General features: G+C 42.2%; 1 protein-coding gene across 1 annotated transcript in view; it reads right to left on the bottom strand.

Annotated features, from left to right (window-relative positions):
* Positions 1 to 22,515, bottom strand: part of LOC143291681 (transforming growth factor beta regulator 1-like) — a 35,698-nt gene extending 13,183 nt beyond the window's left edge. The window contains exons 1-7 of the mRNA XM_076601692.1: positions 22,403 to 22,515; positions 14,193 to 14,366; positions 12,461 to 12,585; positions 7,272 to 7,365; positions 5,753 to 5,823; positions 1,460 to 1,752; positions 830 to 966 (exon numbers count right to left, since the gene is read on the bottom strand). Of these exons, the coding sequence (XP_076457807.1) occupies positions 830 to 966; positions 1,460 to 1,752; positions 5,753 to 5,823; positions 7,272 to 7,365; positions 12,461 to 12,585; positions 14,193 to 14,318 (846 nt within the window). The 5' untranslated portion in view covers positions 14,319 to 14,366; positions 22,403 to 22,515. The remainder of the gene's footprint in view (positions 1 to 829; positions 967 to 1,459; positions 1,753 to 5,752; positions 5,824 to 7,271; positions 7,366 to 12,460; positions 12,586 to 14,192; positions 14,367 to 22,402) is intronic.
* Between the last annotated feature and the right edge of the window lie 134 nt (positions 22,516 to 22,649).

Raw genomic sequence — 22,649 nt, 5'->3', positions numbered from 1 at the left:
AATTAATGTTGTTATTTATATTTACATTGTTATAGGTTAATACTTGTTGATATGCATATACATATTCTCCTTCCCATGACACCTCATTCAATACACACCACAATCTCTTTAGACCTTTTTCTTATAATATACTTTTCCTCTGTTACATAACATGAATTTTTTTTTTTTTTTTTTTTTTTTTTTTTTTACACTAATATTCACATGCATTCCCTTTCCTTTATCCACTTCTTTACTCCTTTCCGTCTAAAAACACTTATAGTGAATAGACGTTAAACTGAAGATAAAACAAACACACACAAATGCAGGCACACATACACACACACATACATGCATGTATACATAAAAAGTCATTCTGCTCCTTTTGTTGTTGCTGTGATTAATGATACACTCAAGTAATGTTTTTATTTGGCTGTCTGTGATTTGTTCATTGCTATGATAACAAATGTTTTTGTCTGTGATTTGTTCATTGCTATGATAACAAATGTTTTTGTCTGAGATTTGTTCATTGCTGTGAAAACAAATGTTTTTCTTTGGGGGAGGGGTGTGTGTGTGGGGTGGGGGGTTGAGTTTTAATTTTCTTCATTTATAGACTTTTCAGCTGTTGGTGTTGTGTCTTTAAAAGTCATATTTTGCTTACCTGAATGTTTTCCTTTCTGTTTCAATTGTCTGAAGCAGACAACAAAGTCTTCTGAAGTGAAGTGAAGTGAAGTGAAGTGAAGGTGAGGATGCTGTTTGTACTGACAGAGCCCAGGGGGGCAGGGAGAGGGGGCGCGGGGGGTGGAGGGGGGGGGGTATTGGAAGCGATCCAAACAGACACACAGCGCCATACCTCTCCAATGCTGTGAAGTGTCAGATCCCCCAGCATCATGGGAAAGACCGGTCTGCCCAGAGAGTCCAGCTGCATTGGTGGGATGGTTTTGCGGTTGCTCTGAGACTTGCTCTTTTTTGGCTTGGACTGCAGAGACTCTGTGGACACAGGTTACAAATGATAATGATAATAATGATAATGATGATAATAATAATAATAATAATAATAATAATGATAATAACAATGATGGGTATCTACAGTGCACTCCTTACAAAAGGATCCCAGACAGCTAACAATTAATACAAGTTACAAATGATAATAACAATAATGGGTATTTATAATTCACTCTCCTTAGCAAAGGATCCTGGGGAACTAACACTGAATACAAGTTACAAATGATAATAAGAACAACAAATGATAATAATAACAACAAATGATAATAACAACAACAAAAAATGATAATAATACCAACAATAGGTATTTATACAACACTCTGCCACCTGGAAACAGGGGCCCAGAGCACTGACAATGAACATCAATACGGAACAGAAAAAGTGTGCACGCACACACTCATAACCCAAATCCCTCCTTCCCCACACCAATCAACACCCAGTCCCCCCTCACTCCCTGATCCCCCACCCCCATCATCACCTAACAAATCTTTCGCCGCCTGGCTGGGCAGTTTCTTCTTCGACTCGCCACCGCTGCCGCCACTACCACCACCACCACCACCTCCACCACCACCCGTAGCGCCTCCAGTCTTCTTCTTGGTGGCTGACTTCTTTGGCACCTCGGGGGCGTGGTCGGGAGTGGCGGCCGTGTGAGTGGCGGGACTCTTGCCAGACTTGGCGCCGGCAGGGGTGGTGTGGTGGTGGGCTTCCACCACAGAGGGGGCACCACTCTCGCTCACCGACTGGAACTGCAGCAGCTTGCGCAGCAAATACCTGCCGGAGGGAGATGGACATGTCTCAGGACTTCAGATGCTAATGCATGAATATATACATATATGTCCCAGACGCTTTGAAAACAAACTGCAAAACAAAACATCTTTATTAATCCATTTGGAAATTATGTGTGTATTCAAAGGCTCGTCACTCACGTTGTGCCACAGAGTCTCTCAGCCTGAAGTCTAATCCAACATGCATATGAATACGACAAAAAGCTGAACTTAAAATTTTTTTTTTAAAAGCAAAGCATATTTCGTTGAATTTTTTCATGAACGTAATAAAACACAGCAGCTTGATTTATCACACAGTAAAGTAAAATAACTTGCATGTTTAAGAAAACCTAGGACACATTATCACTATTTCCAAAGATCACCATGAAAAAATCATACATTATGAATTTTTCAATGGCACTTTCTATGCTAAAAACATTTCATTTTTGCATCGAGATATGTTCTAATTTTTACACAAACACTGAGAAATATCATTCCAAAATAAGAAACCCAATTCCAAATTAATCATAAGAAATTCTTGAAATTGTAGGTACAATAGGCCTATTTAAAACATAACACTTTAACAAATATGTGAACATTCGGCTTATAAACTCGATAATATCAGTAATTGTGAGTAAAACACTAAAAAGTAACCACCATTTCCATAAAAACACATATCTATAATCACACCTAAAATCAATAAAAACTACTAAGAGAAACTGACACCTTCACTTTTACCCCATTTCCAGCACACAAGCCTGACCCATCACTCTTCCTGCCAACCACTGTACAGGACTGTTCTCTCTCTCGCACCCTGTATTCCAAACATATATTTGTATTTGTATTTGTATTTCTTTTTATCACAACAGATTTCTCTGTGTGAAATTCGGGCTGCTCTCCCCAAGGAGAGCGCGTCGCTACACTACAGCGCCACCCATTTTTTTTGTATTTTTTCCTGCATGCAGTTTTATTTGTTTTTCCTATCGATGTGGATTTTTCTACAGAATTTTGCCAGGAACAACCTTTTTGTTGCCGTGGGTTCTTTTACGTGCGCTAAGTGCATGGTGCACACGGGACCTCGGTTTATCGTCTCATCCGAATGACTAGCGTCCAGACCACCACTCAAGGTCTAGTGGAGGGGGAGAAAATATCGGCGGCTGAACCGTGATTCGAACCAGCGCGCTCAGATTCTCTCGCTTCCTAGGCGAACGCGTTACCTCTAGGCCATCACCCCACATATACAGACACACAACCACACACATCCAACAACAACAGCAACAAGAGAAATGGCACAGGTTGATGTCTTAACAGTGTGTGTGTTGCTTATCAAGATTAACCCTTTCACTGCCAAGCTCGCATTTATGCACAGGCATGGCAGAGGACCCATGTCACTGAAAGGTGACCATTCATTGGTCTGTTATCCATGAACCTACAGCTCTTAATGTTCGGTGGTAGGATAGGCCATGTTTTCTAATACTATACATAGCAGGGGAAATCCCCAGCTATTCTAAGACAATGTCTTTTCTGTGTTTATACCACAAGGGAATTGACTGGCGGCGAAAGGGTTAAGTGTCCAAATAGCTGCGGGAATAACAGAACAGCTGTAACATGTTCTTACACAGGGGGGCTCTAAAACCACCACGTCTGTCCACCTGTTTGCGCTAAAATCTGAGAAAACAGTAAACAGGGTGAGTTTCTTCGTATTAAACTGTGTAAAATCTGTCATCTTTTTCCAGTACACATCATCAAAACTGTCTTGTTTTCTGCCCACCACCTTGCCCACTTTTCTAATAACCATGTCAAGTCAGCCTTTAATGAAAAACATGGATAAGGTGCAATCCATGTTCATCCAAACGGGTCCCTGGTATTTTTAAAAATTTTCAAAAACACATGGAAAGTGTGGAAAACCTGTATTGGAGCTTCAGTCTGATGCTAGGGCGATGAAAAAAAGTTCTATGAAAAAAATTGTTTCCTTTTGCCTTCCTGAAGTGTCCCCTTCCCAACAGTTCCTTTCTCTTCATAACTATTTCCACAAAAATGTATGTGTCCACTTCAATTTTAACAAGAAGGAACAACTGTTTTCATATGACTGCAGTAATGCTGATTTGACTGGAATGTGCAGTATTAGAGTAACCCTCTGAAGGAAGTCTGGGACCTCCTAGAATTTTGTTAAAAAATCCCCTGGGACCCCGATGAGTTTTAACTTATCAGAAGCCTTGATGTTCTTCTTCTCTGTCTTCATGGGCTGCAACTCCAAAATCCACTCCCGTGTATGGATTGTAGAAGCAATGGGTATGCTCTTGTTTCCAAAACAACCCAAAGCCTGACATGAATCACAGGAGATCTTTAGAACAGAAGAGAACGGAGCAATTCTTTATAACCAAGTGTGCTGGGGGTCACAAGAAAATTCTAACATAAATACAATGTACTTGTTTTGTCTTCTATGTGTGAATACACACAAAGTATGTTCAAGGACTCGCAGGTCTGCACATGAGTCGACCTGGGAGATCAGAAAAATCTCCATCCTTCACCCACTAAAGGCTGTAATCAATATACAAACCAAGGTCCCTCAGACTGAAAATCAATGCTTTAACCACTCAGTTGTTGCATATATCAAAGACCTGTCTGAAAGCTGAGCCAGGACAAGCGCAAAAGCCAAACGGTCAAAGCGCTACATTTTCAACCTGAGAGTCCTGGGTTCAATTCCCATTATCAGCTTCCTGGAAGATTTAGGCTGGAGATTCTTCCATTCTCTCTGGTCAACCTGTGGGAAGACAAGCCAGTGCCTTAATCCCCTTAAGCATTTGTATTTGTATTTCTTTTTATCACAACAGATTTCTCTGTGTGAAATTCAGGCTGCTCTCCCCCCAGGGAGAGCGTGTTGCTACACTACAGCGCAACCTTTTTTTTTCTTTTCTTTTTTTTCTCCCCTGTGTGCAGTTTTATTTGTATTTCCTATCGAAGTGGATTTTTTTTTACAGAATTTTGCCAGGAACAACCCTTTTGTTGCCGTGGGTTCTTTTACATGTGCTAAGTGCATGTTGCACACAGGACCTCGATTTATCATCTCATCCGAATGACTAGTGTGCAGACCACCATTCAAGGTCTAGTGGAGGGGGAGAAAATATCAGCGTCTAACCTGTGATTCGAACCAGTGCGCTCCGATTCTCTCGCTTCCTACGTGGATGCATTACCTCTAGGCCATCACTCCACACACATCAAATACACAAGTTAAAGATCACACAATCTGTGACAGTGTCTGGTGGGTTATGGAAAGATAACACACCCAGAATGCATAGTGTGGATGCCTGTAAGGCTGGGTAAAAAAACAACAACAAAAACCCAAACAAATAAAAAACAGTCATACACACTCATACAGTCGTCATAACACCTACACCACCACTCAAAGTCTAGAGGAGGGGGACACAGAGGGTCGGAGGGGGCAGGGGGCGGGGTGGGGGGTGGGGGGAGAGTAAAAATCACAGTCCGCGTTCAGGATGTGAACATGCGGACACTGGCTCCCTGGTCAGGTGCATGACCACTGGGCCACTGCTGCAGTGGGTGAGAAGTGAACAGTTCTCTTGAGGATGACACTGCGCAGCAGTACCATCATCATCATCATCATCATCATAACAGAATTATGTAATTAACATGTTACAGACAAAAATTTGCAATGCATCAGAAATCCTGCACACTACAGCGAGATGTTTCTTGATATTATCTTGATTTTTTTTTTCAAACACAATAAAAGAAGAAGAAGAAAACAACAAAATACAACCACACCCACATCAAGAAATTAACACACACACACACACACACACACACAAAAAATCAACACCCCCCAAAAACAGACAAACAAACAAAAAAGCCAAAACAAACAATAACAACAACAACAACAAAAAACTCATCTCCCCCCCCCCCAAAAAAAAACAACAACAACAACCCAACAACGAAGAAACAAACAACAACAAAAAAAACACACCCTACCCATCAAGGATGGCTCCTACCTTCGCTCCTCCTTGACCCGCGCCAGTTTCTCCTCCACCCTGATGATCTCGTCACACACAGAGCTGTTGATCTGTCCATTGACACCAACACATCATTTATCTCGTCACACACAGAGCTGTTGATCTGTCCATTGACACCAACACATCATTTATCTCGTCACACAGAGCTGTTGATCTGTCCACTGACACCAACACATCATTTATCTCGTCACACAGAGCTGTTGATCTGTCCATTGACACCAACACATCATTTATCTCGTCACACACAGAGCTGTTGATCTGTCCATTGACACAAACACATCATTTATCTCGTCACACACAGAGCTGTTGATCTGTCCATTGACACAAACACATCATTTATCTCGTCACACACAGAGCTGTTGATCTGTCCATTGACACAAACACATCATTTATCTCGTCACACACAGAGCTGTTGATCTGTCCATTGACACAAACACATCATTTATCTCGTCACAGAGAGAGCTGTTGATCTGTCCATTGACACAAACACATCATTTATCTCGTCACAGAGAGAGCTGTTGATCTGTCCATTGACACCAACACATCATTTATCTCGTCACACACAGAGCATCCATTGACACAAACACATCATTTGTCTCGTCACATACAGAGCATCCATTGACACAAACACATCATTTCTCTCATCACACACAGAGCTGTTGATCTGTCCATTGACACCAACACATCATTTATCTCGTCACACACAGAGCATCCATTGACACAAACACATCATTTATCTCATCACACACAGAGCTGTTGATCTGTCCATTGACACAAACAAATCATTTATCTCGTCACACACAGAGCATCCACTGACACCAACACATCATTTATCTCGTCACACACAGAGCATCCATTGACACAAACAAATCATTTATCTCGTCACACACAGAGCTGTTGATCTGTCCATTGACACAAACACATCATTTATCTCGTCACACACAGAGCATCCATTGACACAAACACATCATTTATCTCGTCACACACAGAGCATCCATTGATACCAACACATAATTTATCTCATCACACACAGAGTTGTTGATCTGTCCACTGACACAAACACATCATTTATCTCATCACACACAGAGCTGTTGATCTGTCCATTGATACCAACACATAATTTATCTCATCACACACAGAGTTGTTGATCTGTCCACTGACACAAGAACATCATTTATCTCAACAATCATGTGAATTCATAGAACATCTTTCTCTGAACAGTGCTACTTGGCACTTAACAAATATGGGGTAAACAAAATCAAACACATGCACAAAATTCAACAGAAGAAATCCACTTTGATTATCAGTAAAACAAGTACACTTGCAGACAGAAAATAAATAAAAATGTTTTTTTCAAATGGTGGCACTGTACTGCGGCAATGTGCTTTCCCAAAGCAAGAGCACCTCCAAATCTCATAAACAAAAATCTTTTGTTCCAAAAAAATTAGTATCATGCGACACAAAATAACACACCACAATACGATACATCCATACTCACAAAGATGAAGTCCTTGATGGTTCTCTTCAAACGCCTGAGCTGCCTATAGTAATAGTCCTGCCCATGCGGCTTGTCTCTGGGTCTTTTTATACCCCTGAAACACAATCACACACATTAAAACTACAACGCCCTCTACAAAGTGCATCCCTCCACCAACGCTAAACAGTAACACATATAACCACCTCCCCTACTTCCCAGTGAGATGTAAACTAGTATGTGCATTCTTGATATGGATTATCAGTATCGCAACAGATTTGGAAAGAATTCAAGCCACGGAAAGTTACTAAAAATTAGATACAATGATCACATGTGGAGTGATGGCCTAAAGGTAACGCGTCCGCCTAGGAAGCAAGAGAATCTGAGCGCACTGGTTCGAATCCGGGCAGGAGTCACCAGTATTTTCTCCCCCTCCACTAGACCTTGAGTAGTGTTCTGGAGCCAGCTGCATTGCTCAGACTTGAAGAGCCTAGTAGGCAGGAAAAAATGCCCAAAAATGAGTGGTGCTCTCAGTGTAGCGACGTGCTCTCCCTGGGGAGAGCAGCCCAAATTTCACACAGAGAAACTTGTTGTGACAAAAAAGAGAAATACATCACCAATGAACAAGTGCACCAGACCAGCAAGCAGCACACTGGGCCTTATGAGGATCTGCTGACATCAGTTAAGACAAGTGAGGCAAGGCCTTCAAGACTCACTTGTGATACGCTTAAAAAGTGAAATAAAATAAATAACGAAATAAAAAAATAATTCTAACCATTAACATGTGTTCTGTATTTGTTATTCTACAGCTTCAGGTTAAAAAAATAATATTAAAAAAAAAGGCAGATTCAAATTCACCATGTTAACGGGGAAAGAAATTGTCTTAGTCACAGTGCTGTTCTGGATAGATCTACAAATGACATTAAAAAAATCAACATTTAAACATGTTTTTTTAAGCGTTATAAATCGATTGCAGTATTCAAAGTGATAACGCTGTTTAAATCAAGTTATTTTGGTACATCTGGGACATCAAAGAATTCTTAAAAGTCTGCGGTAAAGGAGATGTTGCCATCACCTCAAACACACTGCAACATTTAGCTATTTTCTCTGGACCTAGATTGATGTTCAACAAGTTTAGTTACACCCGCCTGGAAACTATGACATGGTTGATCCAATTTTTCTTTTATGTTTATTCTAGTTAATTCAGTATGCACTTTAAAATATTCATATGCAGTGAACATGTTGGTGATGTAGTTTGTGTCACTGTGACTGTATATGTTCTGTCCAGAATTTGTATTTCTGTTCTTTTAATTGCAAACAAGGAAAAATAAGACCTGCACAGACCAGCCTGGACAAGGCTGACCGAAACTCAGTGAAACGGTCAATTCAATTTTTCTTTTATGTTCATTCTAGTTCAATGTCTATATTAGAATATTCATATGCAGTAAACACGTCGATGGTGTATTTAGTATCACTGTATGTGTTCTGTCCACAATTTGTATTTCTTGCCTTTAACCCCTAGGCTGCCTATATGACGAGATAACTCGTCATGGAAAGCATGTATGCTTCGCTGCCACAATGACGAGATAACTCGTCATCGAAATATTCTGACTTTTCCCTGCTTTGCATTCAGTTCGTTGACAAAAATGCTGGTAGCTTTAGCTTGAGGAATCTTTCTACATTCTATTCATAGCTAGAAACACCATCTGCGTCATAAGGCAGTCCTTTATTTGAACGTTTTGGTTGGGTTACTGGCCGCAGTCTTTGCCTGGCTCCTCTCCTCGCTCGCTCAACAAAATGTCGGACTGACTCCGTGCTCAAGACATGCGCTCGTGGCGAACTGAATCAACCAAGATTACTTTCTTTAGCTTATGCTCAGAAAGAATTGGAGCATAAATTCGAAGGAGAAGACAGTGGTGAACATTTATAGGACGATTTGATAGAAAGTAAAGGGAGCAATCAAGAGAGTGGCCAAGATGCGACTATCAGTGAGTGATGCCGGCTGTTCAACTCTAGCAGATGACAGGTCACCGAATTTTTAGGACACCGTATGAGCTATTTTCTTGGCACTCAGCCAACGCGGTCTGATGAGAACTGGATGAAGTGACCGTGTGAGAGGGGTGAAGAGGAGGGGGGGGATGGAGACTGAGGGGGCGTGGCCTCACATCCATATTATCACTTGCAGAAGTCACAATGCATCTATTTCTTTTTCAGTTTTTTTTTATATTGTGGTTGTTCTAGTATGATTTGGTGTGTGCAGATGTCCATTTGTCCAGAAAATGATATTTTTGTGCAGATTACCTGACTAATGTTTGTAATGAACAAGTTGGAAATGTGACAAAAAACAAACCACTGATTTCAAAACAACAGCATGTCACTTAAAATATATAAAATGGGAAAACATCATGTGTTTTGTATTCTTTATTCATTTCCCTTTCAGAAAATGTATACTTTTATGGGTCTTTCTCCAATAACAAAGAGCACAGATTTTTTTGAAAATTTATACCCGTTTTTTGGGAAAAAACCCTGGCAAATAGATTTCACTTAAATCTTATTTTCCTGGCAGCGAAAGGGTTAATTGTGAACAAGAAAAATGAGGCCATGCCATCTTCTTACCAAGCATTGCCTACATTCCAGCAACTAGGAAGGAGTAAAATGGTGCTTAGGAATCCCGAAATAGCCTCAACGAAATAAATCGTAAATGATCCAGAAACACAGCTTAATTTGGGAGACTTAAACCTATCATTGGTATGACTGTGAAGATTAATGTTCCCACTCTTTTCAAGCCAAATTTGGTATTGACAAAGTATTTCCAGAGAAAATGGCAATGTTTAAGTTTACCGCAGACACACAGACATACAAGTGAGTCTTCTTCTTCTGCGTTCACTCGTATGCACACGAGTGGGCTTTTATGTGTATGACCGTTTTTACCCCACCATGTAGGCAGCCATACTCTGTTTTCGGGGGTGTGCATGCTGGGTATGTTCTTGTTTCCATAACCCACCGAACGCTGACATGGATTACAGGATCTTTAACGTGCGTATTTGATCTTCTGCTTGCATATACACAAGAAGGGGGTTCAGGCACTAGCAGGTCTGCACATATGTTGACCTGGGAGATCGTAAAAATCTCCACCCTTTACCCACCAGGCGCCATCACCGTGATTCAAACCCGGGACCCTCAGATTGACAGTCCAACACTTTAACCACTCGGCTATTGCGCCCGTCGCAAGTGAGTCAAAAAGGATAATTTGTCTGTATGGCCATGTAACAAGATCCAGTGGCCTTGGTAAAACAATCCTCCAAGAAACTGTTAAAGGAGGGAGAGGGAGGGGACGACAGAAAAAAACAGATGGACTCACACCACTGCAGAATGGATGGGAAAACCGTCTGCAGAGACCCAGACTTTGACACACAACTGACAGACCTGGAGAAATCCTGTGTTCTTCTGTATGGTGCCCCATTGACTCTTCACAAAGTTAGAGAAGATCACCCAATGGTTAAACCTTTAAATATTTCTGAATCCTGACTCTCAACTGATAACTGCAGTTTACCTTTTGTGTGCTTTCTACATTTGCCATAACATATTGTAGTTTTGGATGTGTCTTGTGCCTGTCTGTCTGTGCATGAATCTCACATATTTTTCACAAAGAAGGGTAGTAACCGTGGTAACTGGTTCTGTCTTTGACAGTTCCTTCCCTTCTATTGTTTCTGTTTTTGTGAAAGTTGCAGAATTGTACAACTTTGTAGAATATCCAGGAGATAGCAAAATCCAACAAATCAAGTAATACAAAAACAACGCACTGGATGTTTTAATGATTACTGAAAAACTTTCATTAGTGTTACTGATTCTAGTGAGGATGAGTGGTGTTCAGTGTGCTGAATTAAGACGAAAAGTGAACTGTCAGCAGATTAACCCCTTGAGTGCTGAACGGAGGTGAAATGAGGTCAGTGTGGTATGACAAAGAGCAGGTACTTCTTTATGTGTGATGGACAATGATGTAATTGATTCTTCTGAACAGAAGTAATGAAGTGCCATAAGGAAGAAGTCCAGACAGACTGTGGTGACTTATTCTTGTTGCTTATAGTCCAGCCGAGTATAATCATATTCATGCGCATGTATAAACCAAGGACAAGCCTCTGACGTTGACCATTCTAATTTCTATCCATTTTTTCTATTGGAAGATTTTATATTACAAAAAAAAAAGGCATCTAACCCGAACATAAGCATATTCAAACACAACAGACAGAATCATGAATATAATAACACTTTAACAGGCACACAAGACCAATGGGAACTTCATACCAATCTACAAAAAAAATATATAACAAGTATAACAACAGTGTCCAATTATCAAGTCCAGAAAAAGACAGAAGACATTCAAGGCTTTTAAGAGAAATATACTTTGGTAAATGGACCACCAAAGCAGGCAACACCAAAGGACGGAACGACAGAAAGAAAAAGCCAGAAACAAAGAGAGTGACAGAAAAGAGGAAATTTCTGGCATACAGTTTGATGGTGATGATGATATGGATACATATATAGCGCCTATTATTGGTCAAAGACCAAACTGAAAGTGCTTTACAAGCACAGAGTCATTTGCACAACAGGCTGCCTACCTGTGTGGAGCCAACTGAGAGCTGCCTTTAGGGACTCATTTGTTTCCTGTGTCATTCAGTCAGGCTTCAGTCATGCACACACACATACACACACAAACATGAAACCTTCTATGTGTATGACTTTTTGTTTTTCTTGTTTTTTACCCGGTCATGAAAGCAGTCATATTTTTGGGGGTGTGCAAGCTGGGTATGCTCTTGTTTCTACTCCATGACCTACCGAATGCTGACATGCATGACAGGATCTTGTGTACTAGATCTTCTCCAAGCGTATACACATGAAGGAGATTCAGGCACTAGCAGGTCTGGGCATACAAATACGTAAGAGATAAGAAAAATCTCCACCCTTAACCCCAAAGGTGTGCCAAAATTGGGTATCGAACTCAGGAAACTCTGGCGAGAATCTGGTGCTCAAACCATTCAGCCACCTCACCCATCAATTTCCAGAGGAAGAGGTGGCTGGGGGTGGGGGATGGGGGGATGGCATTATATACACTGAAAAAAGCCCCCAGCATTCCCAACCACAGGGGGAGATATGTAATAAAGTGCACGTCAATCTTTCTACAATTATTAAATACATGGCTCCTATAACCTCACCTGAAGCCAGACCGAGCACTTGTCAGCACTGTGCCGTGCTGTACATTCACACCTGCTGAAGAGGCGGCAGACGACACTGCGGCTAGAGCCACTCCTTCTCCTGGACCTCTGCCCCCAAACGACACCTGTGGACAAAAAGATGAAAACATCAATAATAAGAACTTATGTAGGGGCTTTTTTCCCCCAGTGATCTCACCTGTCTGCTCTTTATCTATGGCAAGCTTCATTGTATTGGGGGCTCAGGAGATCTCTTGTAAGGTGTTGATGTCCTACACACTAGGAGGGGTGAAAGGCCTAATACACTTTGTCAGGTTGTTTGAACTTGTCTGTAGTTTCATCCACAGGAAGGTCTGCATCTTACAACATGTCATGTCTGTAAGAGCAGCCTGGTACATTCACACAGCATCAGAGAGTGCAGAATACTGCCATGTTTTGCAGTACTCAAAAGAAAACCATTCAATGATTCATGTAGGTGGATATGACTGGACTGATTTTTTTTCCCCAATACTTAAAAATTCTGTAGCCAGGGTCAAGGGGCATACATCTCAATACCAAAATAAAGTAAAACAAAGGGAAAAATTCACCAAAATATCAACATAGAAATCCATATGATATTGAAATTCTTCCAACTGACCCATGCAATCACATCAGTCTGAGTACTGTTCCTTCACTGCCTGTCAATGCTTGATTTCAACACAAAATTCAGACCTTCTGTTTCAGATCATTCAATTAATCCAAGCAACAGTATCTTCCTGCATCAGCATTCAATCGTACATCACTTCCACCACGCATCTCCACTTTACTTCTGATTCCTGCACTCTTGCTGTTCTCCTTAAGTATCAGCAAAAATATTCACAGAAAGACTTAGTTTGCATATAAAAATATATGGCCTGCATGCTGGAATTTTCTGCCACACATGCCAAATGCCATGTCAAGTCTATTCATTCATTTCGTACTGGCTTAAATACAGAACTGCTTAAATGCAGCTTTTTGGTCTGACTTATGATGACACAACATTGAAAACAAAATATAGCACACAACTCAACTGTATACAAGCAATATGCACACAGACAAATAGTGAAACACACACACACAAACACTAATGTGCACAAAAACACATACACACTTCATAATCTGATCTGACAAACATATTTTGATCCTATTCATGAAGTGGCCTACCATATCATAGGAAACAGCAAACTAACTGACCAAACAAAAAAACAGCAAACGAGAAAAAAAATCAACAAAAAACAATCAACAAAACAAAATTACCAGACAACAAAACAGATAATTAAAAAAAAAGGAAGAAAGAATGAAAGAAAAAAAAAGAGAAAGAGAGAGAAAAAAAGAAAGACCTGACAAAACAAACAAACTGACTCAACAACAAGAAGAAAAAAAACAACCAGAAACAAAGTGACTAACTGTGATGTCCATATATAGAAAATGAAGGTATTATAACTCATGATGAAGTTATGCCCTTTGTTATTTGTGCATGCTCATAGTCAGAGATTCGGTTCTGCTGGGCAATACAGTTTTGGTCAATATCCTTTAACCTTTTCAGGCTTTTGTCTACGTTAGTAAGTTAAGTTGCATACATGTCATACATTACGTAAGACACCAAACCGACAAAATAAACAACAAAATTACCCAACAACAAAAATAATGACGCCCCAAAATAACAACAAAGAATCCAACACAACAACAACAACAAAAAGTTCAACACCAAACTGACCCCAGAGGAAACTACCCCAGCCCCAGCAGTAAGGCGTTCTGCTGCCACATCCAGAGCCAGTGAGTTGCCATGGGGATGGGATGGCCCACTGGTGTCCATAGGAGTGGTCAGGCTAGTGTCTGCCATGACCTGCTGCTGCTGCTGCTGCTGTTTTTGCTCCTGTTGCCACTGTGGCTAAATGGGACAGAAATGTTGTTATTCTTCAGCAAGTGAGAATTCACTACATGTCTCACCAGAAGCAGGAAACCTTTCTGACCTTCTAATGTTACCAGACAACTAATGTTTTTGTTCACATAAACAATACATAAAGAGTGACAAATTAATGAAAAAACAATAAAGCTGATACTTCCTAAGTTCCTTTCCATATGAGTGCTGCTGAAAATCAGTTATATAGTCATTCAGATAAGACGATAAACCAAAGTCCCATTTGCAGCATGCACTTAGCGCATGTAAAAGAACCCACGGCAACAAAAGGGTTGTTCCTGGTAAAATCCTGTAGAAGAATCCACTTTGAAAGGAAAAGCAAATAAAACTGCATGCAGAAAAAAATACAAAAAAATGGGCGGTGCTGTAGTGTAGTGACGTGCTTTCCCTTGGGACAGCAGCCCGAATTTCACACAGAGAAATCTGTTGTGATAAATATAAATATAAGTACAAATATATGTTTTTTTCTTCAGACATCACTGTTTCATTGAATTTATGCACATGCCAGAAATGCCCAAAATGTCCACATATTGAAGAGGCCACCAGTACCAAACTCAGTAACAATCATTATCTAACTGTCATAAAAAGGGACAAACATAGTACATGTATAATAACATTCATTACTTAACTCATACACATATAGTCATGAATATATCAAGGACAAATCAAGAAGCCGCCAATGACAGGTGGCAAAGCTATGCATGGGGGAACTACTGAGAGCCATTCAGAGTGAAGCAGCTCAGCATTGATCCTCCATCGATATGAAGCTTGGTGCTTAACGGAGATCCCAATGAGAATGTAATTGAACGACTGTAAAGCACTACATCCAGTAATCATTACATCCGATAATTTTGTGGGCTTTCATTGGAAATTATTTTTTAAAAATTAGTGCAATTTGACAAATATGGAGTCGGGAGGTGTTGGGGGTGACCTATCTGTGGGTCAAGAGTTTGATTATTGGTTGGACTTTCTTGTTGCTCAATAGACTTACATAGTCCGGTTTTATCAGCTATTGGTGAAGAGTTCATGCCGGACACAGGAAAAGCAAACTCAAGAATCAAGAAAGGCCCGCATTTCCCTGAAATGGCTGAAACTGAAATATGCATAGACTTTCATTGAATGAGAATTGATCATTACATTTGGTAATTATTCAGGACTGATATCAAGCTGCTCGCTGCACACTGATCGAGGACTGATGCCTAGCTGCTGTAGTCCCTGCACCGATGGTAGTTTTTTTTTCCAGCTGGTTCCATTCCACTGTTATTCTTATTGTTATAGTGTGCCAGCAGTGTCACCCCCCCACCACCTGCACTCTGTCCCCCTTCCCTCCCCATCCCTTCGTCCCCCCCCCCCCCCCTCCTTCTTATCTCCCTTCCCGCGCCATCCAAAGTCCAGTCTTTGAGGTCGCGCCGACACTGCGCCACCCTCCCTCCTTTCACCCTCCCTCACCCCTACTCCCTAGTCGGCCCTCTTTGGTCAGCGACGCCGCGTCACCCGCCCCAGCTATAGGAATACGTGCAGTTACGTGATGTCTGCCACCATCCCCGTGTTCGAAACGGACGAGCACGGCATGTTGGTATATCCCGTGTGGCGGCCTGTCTTTCAAGTCGTTCCTCTTCTCCCCGTTCACAAACATGGCTGAGGTAGATGGCGGGACTTCGGGACGAAAGCTAGGGAGAATTTATGCTAATGCGAACTTTGATCAAGCCGGCTAACAGGCCCAGAGCTGTATTGTCCTGTCTCCCCAATCTCTTTGTGACGTAAATGGGTGAACTTGTCATCATAGAATGTGTATAGACAAGTGGGTTGAATTGTAGCGAATCAGATCATTCTGTAGCTTGCATTAGTATACACAGTATGTTGGGGGAAGGGATAAAACCAGTCAGCACAGCCAGTTCTTAGCTGTCTCCCAGAAGAACTGACTGACACAGGGTGACTGACTGATCAGTGATGTGAGGAAGAAGGAAATCCTTGTTGGGCTGTAAGTACATGACTTGTAATGGTTTTATGTTAGGTTGATAACTTAGTTGTGTTGGGAAACTATGTTTTATGTCAGTGAACAGCCAGTTTAAATTGATCTTGTGGCTTGTGGAAAGAAAGGGGGTTAATGTATGAAAGCTACCCACTGAGAGAAGGACTGGCCTAAATCTTTTGAGCCCCCCCCCCCCCCTTCTATTTGGTTACAGATATCTTGTTCTGTATTTTTGATGTATTACTTATTTGTTTTGTATAGTAGGTGGTGTTGGTTCAGTGTGGACTGAACAGATCTATGGGCTAACACACTGTCAGTGTGTGTTGAGGGTTTTTCATGTGTGTGCGCACATGGGGGTAACAGCAAGTGTTGTGGAACACATGTTTGATTTGTTGGTAGTTGTGGTAACATGTGTAGGAGTTGTGCTATGTGTCAGTGGTTTACTTTGTTCAGACAAAGTGGGAAAGCACATTTTAATGAGATTAATGAGTTGGTTAACAATGAGAGCACTGAGGGTCAGTGCTATATGGTTGCATATTGCTGTTTACCAGAGGTATGTTGGAAGTAATGATTTCCACACATGTGCTTGTGTCAGTGGGACACTCTGTGAAGGCAAAGAAGAGATTTTGTTTGGAAATGGTAACACACAGTTTAATTGAATGATGGGTAACATGAGTTGGAACACAGGGTTGTGTTGGTCAGTGGTATGTTTTGTACACAGTATGGTAATTGGTATGTCACTGCTGGTGGCAGGTAAGCTTGATGAAGCTTGTACCTCACATAGATCTTTGTGTGAGAGTAGTGCATACTGGTGGACATGCGATGAAAGGTGCTGAGATGGTATAGGCCTTTTATGTCAGTGATGTCCAGATATTTGAGATTTTATCTGACCTGGGTTTTGGTTGTGTGTTTGTGTTCCAGGTGTGCTGCTTTAGGTTTAGGGTGAATTTTACCGTGCTGCTCATAGGTGCTGCTTTAGGTGTAGGGTGAACTTTTACTAGGTGCTGCTTTAGGTGTAGGGTGAACTGCTTAGTGTGTGTGCTGATTTCCCATGTACATTGTAAAAGTAAACACTCTATAAAAACCACTCCATGTGGCCCTGCTATTGATGTGAGGAGAGAGTGAGCGAGTGCAACTTTAGTTGATCCTATATCCCCCTCTGCTCCCCTCTCTCTCTTCTATTAGAACCGAACCACATAAAACAACACCTTTTTACAACTTGGCGTCGCCGACAGGATAGGCAGGTAGAGTGATTTACTGACACAATAGGTAGGTTAGGCAGTTAGGACTTAAGCAGCACACAGCCAGGTAGCACAGCCCAGTAATAGCCCAGAGATGACAACCCCAACTACAGTGGCGCAGGAGTTTCCCATGGGGTGGTACGTAGCACCCACACTGCCAGTATTCACTGGTGAGCCAGGCAAGATGTCGGCTGAGGACTTCATCACTGAAGGGAGGAGGGTCCTGGCTGCGTACACCATGGGAGACGAGATGGCTGCCTACTTCATCTACAGCCATCTGCAGGGAACCGCACGCAGGGAGCTGATGCTGCGGGACCTGGAGGAGACCAACACCCCAGAGAAGGTGATCAACATTCTGCTGGGGGTGTTCGGTGACGGGCGGCGTGTCACCACACTGCTGTCCACATTTTTCAGCAGGAAGCAGTTGCCAGAGGAGTCCACCTTGGACTACTCCCATGCTCTGTGCAGCATGGGGAGGATCATCCGGACGAAGAGGACTGGGGCCCTCACCGCTGAGATGCTGAGGGACCACTTCATCGATGGCCTCCGGAACCTCCTGCTGAAAAGGGAGCTGCGCCACGTAGTGACGAGGGAGCCACACACCACCTTCATCCAGGCGAGGGATGAAGCCCTGAGGCTGTGGCAAGAGCTGGAGGAGGACCAACGACAGCAACAGGCCAGGGAACAGATGGCACAGTTAGGGGATCAACTGCTGCATTTAGAAGAGAGTGTTAGGTCCATGCAGGAAGAAATTAAGGGGTTTGTCAGTCAGAGAGATGGGGCTGTGATAGAGAACAGGGATTTGGGCAAAAGGAAGAGAAGGAATAGACTTAGGAAAGGTCAGTCAGTGGTGGGAAATGGGATTTCCCCAAAGGTGGGTAAGGTTCTCCCCAAGGAAAAGTACCGAGATTTCCACAATGAGAACCAGAGAGACTTGCCCAATAGTCTCAGGGGGCAGGATCCGAGTCCAAAAGAAAAGACTCCAGTCAGAACAATAGCTGACTGTGAGGATGATCCTTGCCAGGGTGAATGGGTGCTGCTGCCCATACCACCTGATCCAGGTGTTCCTGGTAAATGTGCCACATGGGAGGGCACAGGTGACGGAGACTGCCAGGATGCAGTCAGGTCTCCAGGACGGTCACACAGACCGGTGGTAACCGGGTTGTGTGAGACTAGCACCAGGTCTCATCCGAAGCCTGGGGTGCACGGGACATGCGCAGGTGCCATGGTCCCAGATCAGACTGACAGGGGTGGGAAACTGTCAGGGTCAACCTGTAGGGCTAGGGTTAGCAACAGGGGCAAGGCTAGTCATCCCGCATGGGATAAAATTGTACCTGTAGCCTGCTAGGAGAATACTGGAAATGAGGAAAATTGTGTATGTCATGCTATGTTGTTGTTTTCCTTCATTCCAGGATTTGTGGTTGCTGATGTGTGTGAGCTGGAACTTTGTGTTGATTTTTGCGTTGTGTCGCTCCCTGTTTGATTTTTTTATGTATGCTTTTTTGGGTTATGGTGTTATGTACAGCTTTATCATTTTGAAATGTATTTTTGGTGGTTTCTTTTGTCCTGTATTGTCTTCATTTTCACATGTTTATGTTTTTGCTAATTTTTGGGTTAGAGAACTAATCTCCCCATTAGCATTAATTGATGACGGCAGTCGTCAGCATGTGGTCAGCAGCAATGAGGACATTGCATTCAAAAGCCGGGGGTGGGTGTTATAGTGTGCCAGCAGTGTCACCCCCCACCACCTGCACTCTGTCCCCCTTCCCTCCCCATCCCTTCGTCCCCCCCCCCTCCTCCTTATCTCCCTTCCCGCGCCATCCAAAGTCCAGTCTTTGAGGTCGCGCCGACACTGCGCCACCCTCCCTCCTTTCACCCTCCCTCACCCCTACTCCCTAGTCGGCCCTCTTTGGTCAGCGACGCCGCGTCACCCGCCCCAACTATAGGAATACGTGCAGTTACGTGATGTCTGCCACCATCCCCGTGTTCGAAACGGACGAGCACGGCATGTTGGTATATCCCGTGTGGCGGCCTGTCTTTCAAGTCGTTCCCCTTCTCCCCGTTCACAAACATGGCTGAGGTAGATGGCGGGACTTCGGAACGAAAGCTAGGGAGAATTTATGCTAATGCGAACTTTGATCAAGCCGGCTAACAGGCCCAGAGCTGTATTGTCCTGTCTCCCCAATCTCTTTGTGACGTAAACGGGTAAACTTGTCATCATAGAATGTGTATAGACAAGTGGGTTGAAGTAGCGAATCAGATCATTCTGTAGCTTGCATTAGTATACACAGTATGTTGGGGGAAGGGATAAAACCAGTCAGCACAGCCAGTTCTTAGCTGTCTCCCAGAAGAACTGACTGACACAGGGTGACTGACTGATCAGTGATGTGAGGAACAAGGAAATCCTTGTTGGGCTGTAAGTACATGACTTGTAATGGTTTTATGTTAGGTTGATAACTTAGTTGTGTTGGGAAACTATGTTTTATGTCAGTGAACAGCCAGTTTAAGTTGATCTTGTGGCTTGTGGAAAGAAAGGGGGTTAATGTATGAAAGCTACCCACTGAGAGAAGGACTGGCCTAAATCTTTTGAGCCCCCCCCCCCCCTTCTATTTGGTTACAGATATCTTGTTCTGTATTTTTGATGTATTACTTATTTGTTTTGTATAGTAGGTGGTGTTGGTTCAGTGTGGACTGAACAGATCTATGGGCTAACACACTGTCAGTGTGTGTTGAGGGTTTTTCATGTGTGTGCGCACATGGGGGTAACAGCAAGTGTTGTGGAACACATGTTTGATTTGTTGGTAGTTGTGGTAACATGTGTAGGAGTTGTGCTATGTGTCAGTGGTTTACTTTGTTCAGACAAAGTGGGAAAGCACATTTTAATGAGATTAATGAGTTGGTTAACAATGAGAGCACTGAGGGTCAGTGCTATATGGTTGCATATTGCTGTTTACCAGAGGTATGTTGGAAGTAATGATTTCCACACATGTGCTTGTGTCAGTGGGACACTCTGTGAAGGCAAAGAAGAGATTTTGTTTGGAAATGGTAACACACAGTTTAATTGAATGATGGGTAACATGAGTTGGAACACAGGGTTGTGTTGGTCAGTGGTATGTTTTGTACACAGTATGGTAATTGGTATGTCACTGCTGGTGGCAGGTAAGCTTGATGAAGCTTGTACCTCACATAGATCTTTGTGTGAGAGTAGTGCATACTGGTGGACATGCGATGAAAGGTGCTGAGATGGTATAGGCCTTTTATGTCAGTGATGTCCAGATATTTGAGATTTTATCTGACCTGGGTTTTGGTTGTGTGTTTGTGTTCCAGGTGTGCTGCTTTAGGTTTAGGGTGAATTTTACCGTGCTGCTCATAGGTGCTGCTTTAGGTGTAGGGTGAACTTTTACTAGGTGCTGCTTTAGGTGTAGGGTGAACTGCTTAGTGTGTGTGCTGATTTCCCATGTACATTGTAAAAGTAAACACTCTATAAAAACCACTCCATGTGGCCCTGCTATTGATGTGAGGAGAGAGTGAGCGAGTGCAACTTTAGTTGATCCTATATCCCCCTCTGCTCCCCTCTCTCTCTTCTATTAGAACCGAACCACATAAAACAACACCTTTTTACATTATGAGAATTAGTTTTTCAACTCCTCTGGTTTGCTGAATGGAATGAGAAAGTTTCACCCACAAATCTTTTGCTGTCTTTTAATTTGATTGTTCATCTTTCTTTTCTATTTCTAATATTGTAAATAAGTTGTAAGATTCACAGTCCCAATATTTCATTGGTTAAGGTCTTCTGCTGGTTGTGCTTGCGGGTGTTACTGCCTGGAGGTTTTTTTTGGTTTTTTTAGAGGTATGGCTGGAAATTTTCTGTCCATAGTCCAAGAGATACAGGATAGGCGTTTCTCCACAGGTGGGAGTCTCCTGTCTTGTGGCATTGCGAGTCATGCACTGCAGTCTGGGGCCCTGGATCTTATTCCTTTACTATGAACCGGATGGCCTAATATTGAGTTTATTCAATTCTAACTGTTTTCTATTTTAAAATTATTTCATGTGCTTTCCAAACGAAGATGGTCAAGGGTCAATATTACAAAAAGACAATCAGTAGCAAGTGAGCAGGTTCAGAGGAGAATGGTACTGGAACTCAGAGATTTAGATCACCACAGTCAGTTGACACAATTAAATCTACATTCACTGAAATACAGGCACTTTAGAGGAAATATGATTCCACTATGAAATTCATGATCACTAAAAAAAAATTGATGATACTGACCCTAACACTTTTTTCTCAGCTAACAAGTCTGATACAACCAGAAACTCAAATACTAACATTTAAATGATTTATACCCAGTTTTGCAGGACTAATATCTGCAAATAATCTTTCAGCAAAGGAGCTGTTAAATGTGTGAATGCACTGTTAAATGTAACGAAAGCAGCTAAAAATATTTAACAAATCAAAAATTTTCTTGATAGTGATTCCAGATCAACAGTGTAGAAATATGACTTTGATGAATAACTATTTAGGCAAATTAGCATGCGAATGCAAAACCTAAAACCAAACTACTATACGAAGAAGGGGCGTAGAAAGGTCGCAAGGCTGAATTTTTTGCCCCAAATACTGTATCTGTGCCAGTACCTGCCTCTGAAAAGCACCGATCCCGACCCCGATTGTGACTGTCCGATGGTGCAGCAGAGGACCTTGCGTTTAGTTGTACTTATGACCCAACATTTTGATTATGGTTATTTTGCTAAGGGACATTTTAAACTGTGTACTAAAAACAAAAACAATTACTTACAGACTTATTCCTTGTGCGTCTGGGTCGCTCTGCGTTTCAAATTAACGAAGCGAATGGAACTACAGCTTTCGATTCTTATGCCTCTTCAGTTTTTTTTCCTTTTTGTGAGGAAGTAGTCAGAATTATCGTTCGTAAGTCAATAATCTATTTACTGGAACAGCCCCAATCTCTCTCTCTCTCTCTCTCTCTCTCTCTCTCATATAATAGTGCAAGTGCTCATGATTTGAATGCATGAATCGACCTAAAT

Source organism: Babylonia areolata, chromosome 17, assembly GCF_041734735.1.
Source record: "Babylonia areolata isolate BAREFJ2019XMU chromosome 17, ASM4173473v1, whole genome shotgun sequence".
Taxonomy (NCBI): Eukaryota; Metazoa; Mollusca; class Gastropoda; order Neogastropoda; family Buccinidae; genus Babylonia; species Babylonia areolata.
The sequence above is the reverse complement of the archived record's forward strand: the minus strand, read 5'-3'. Positions and strand labels throughout refer to the sequence as shown.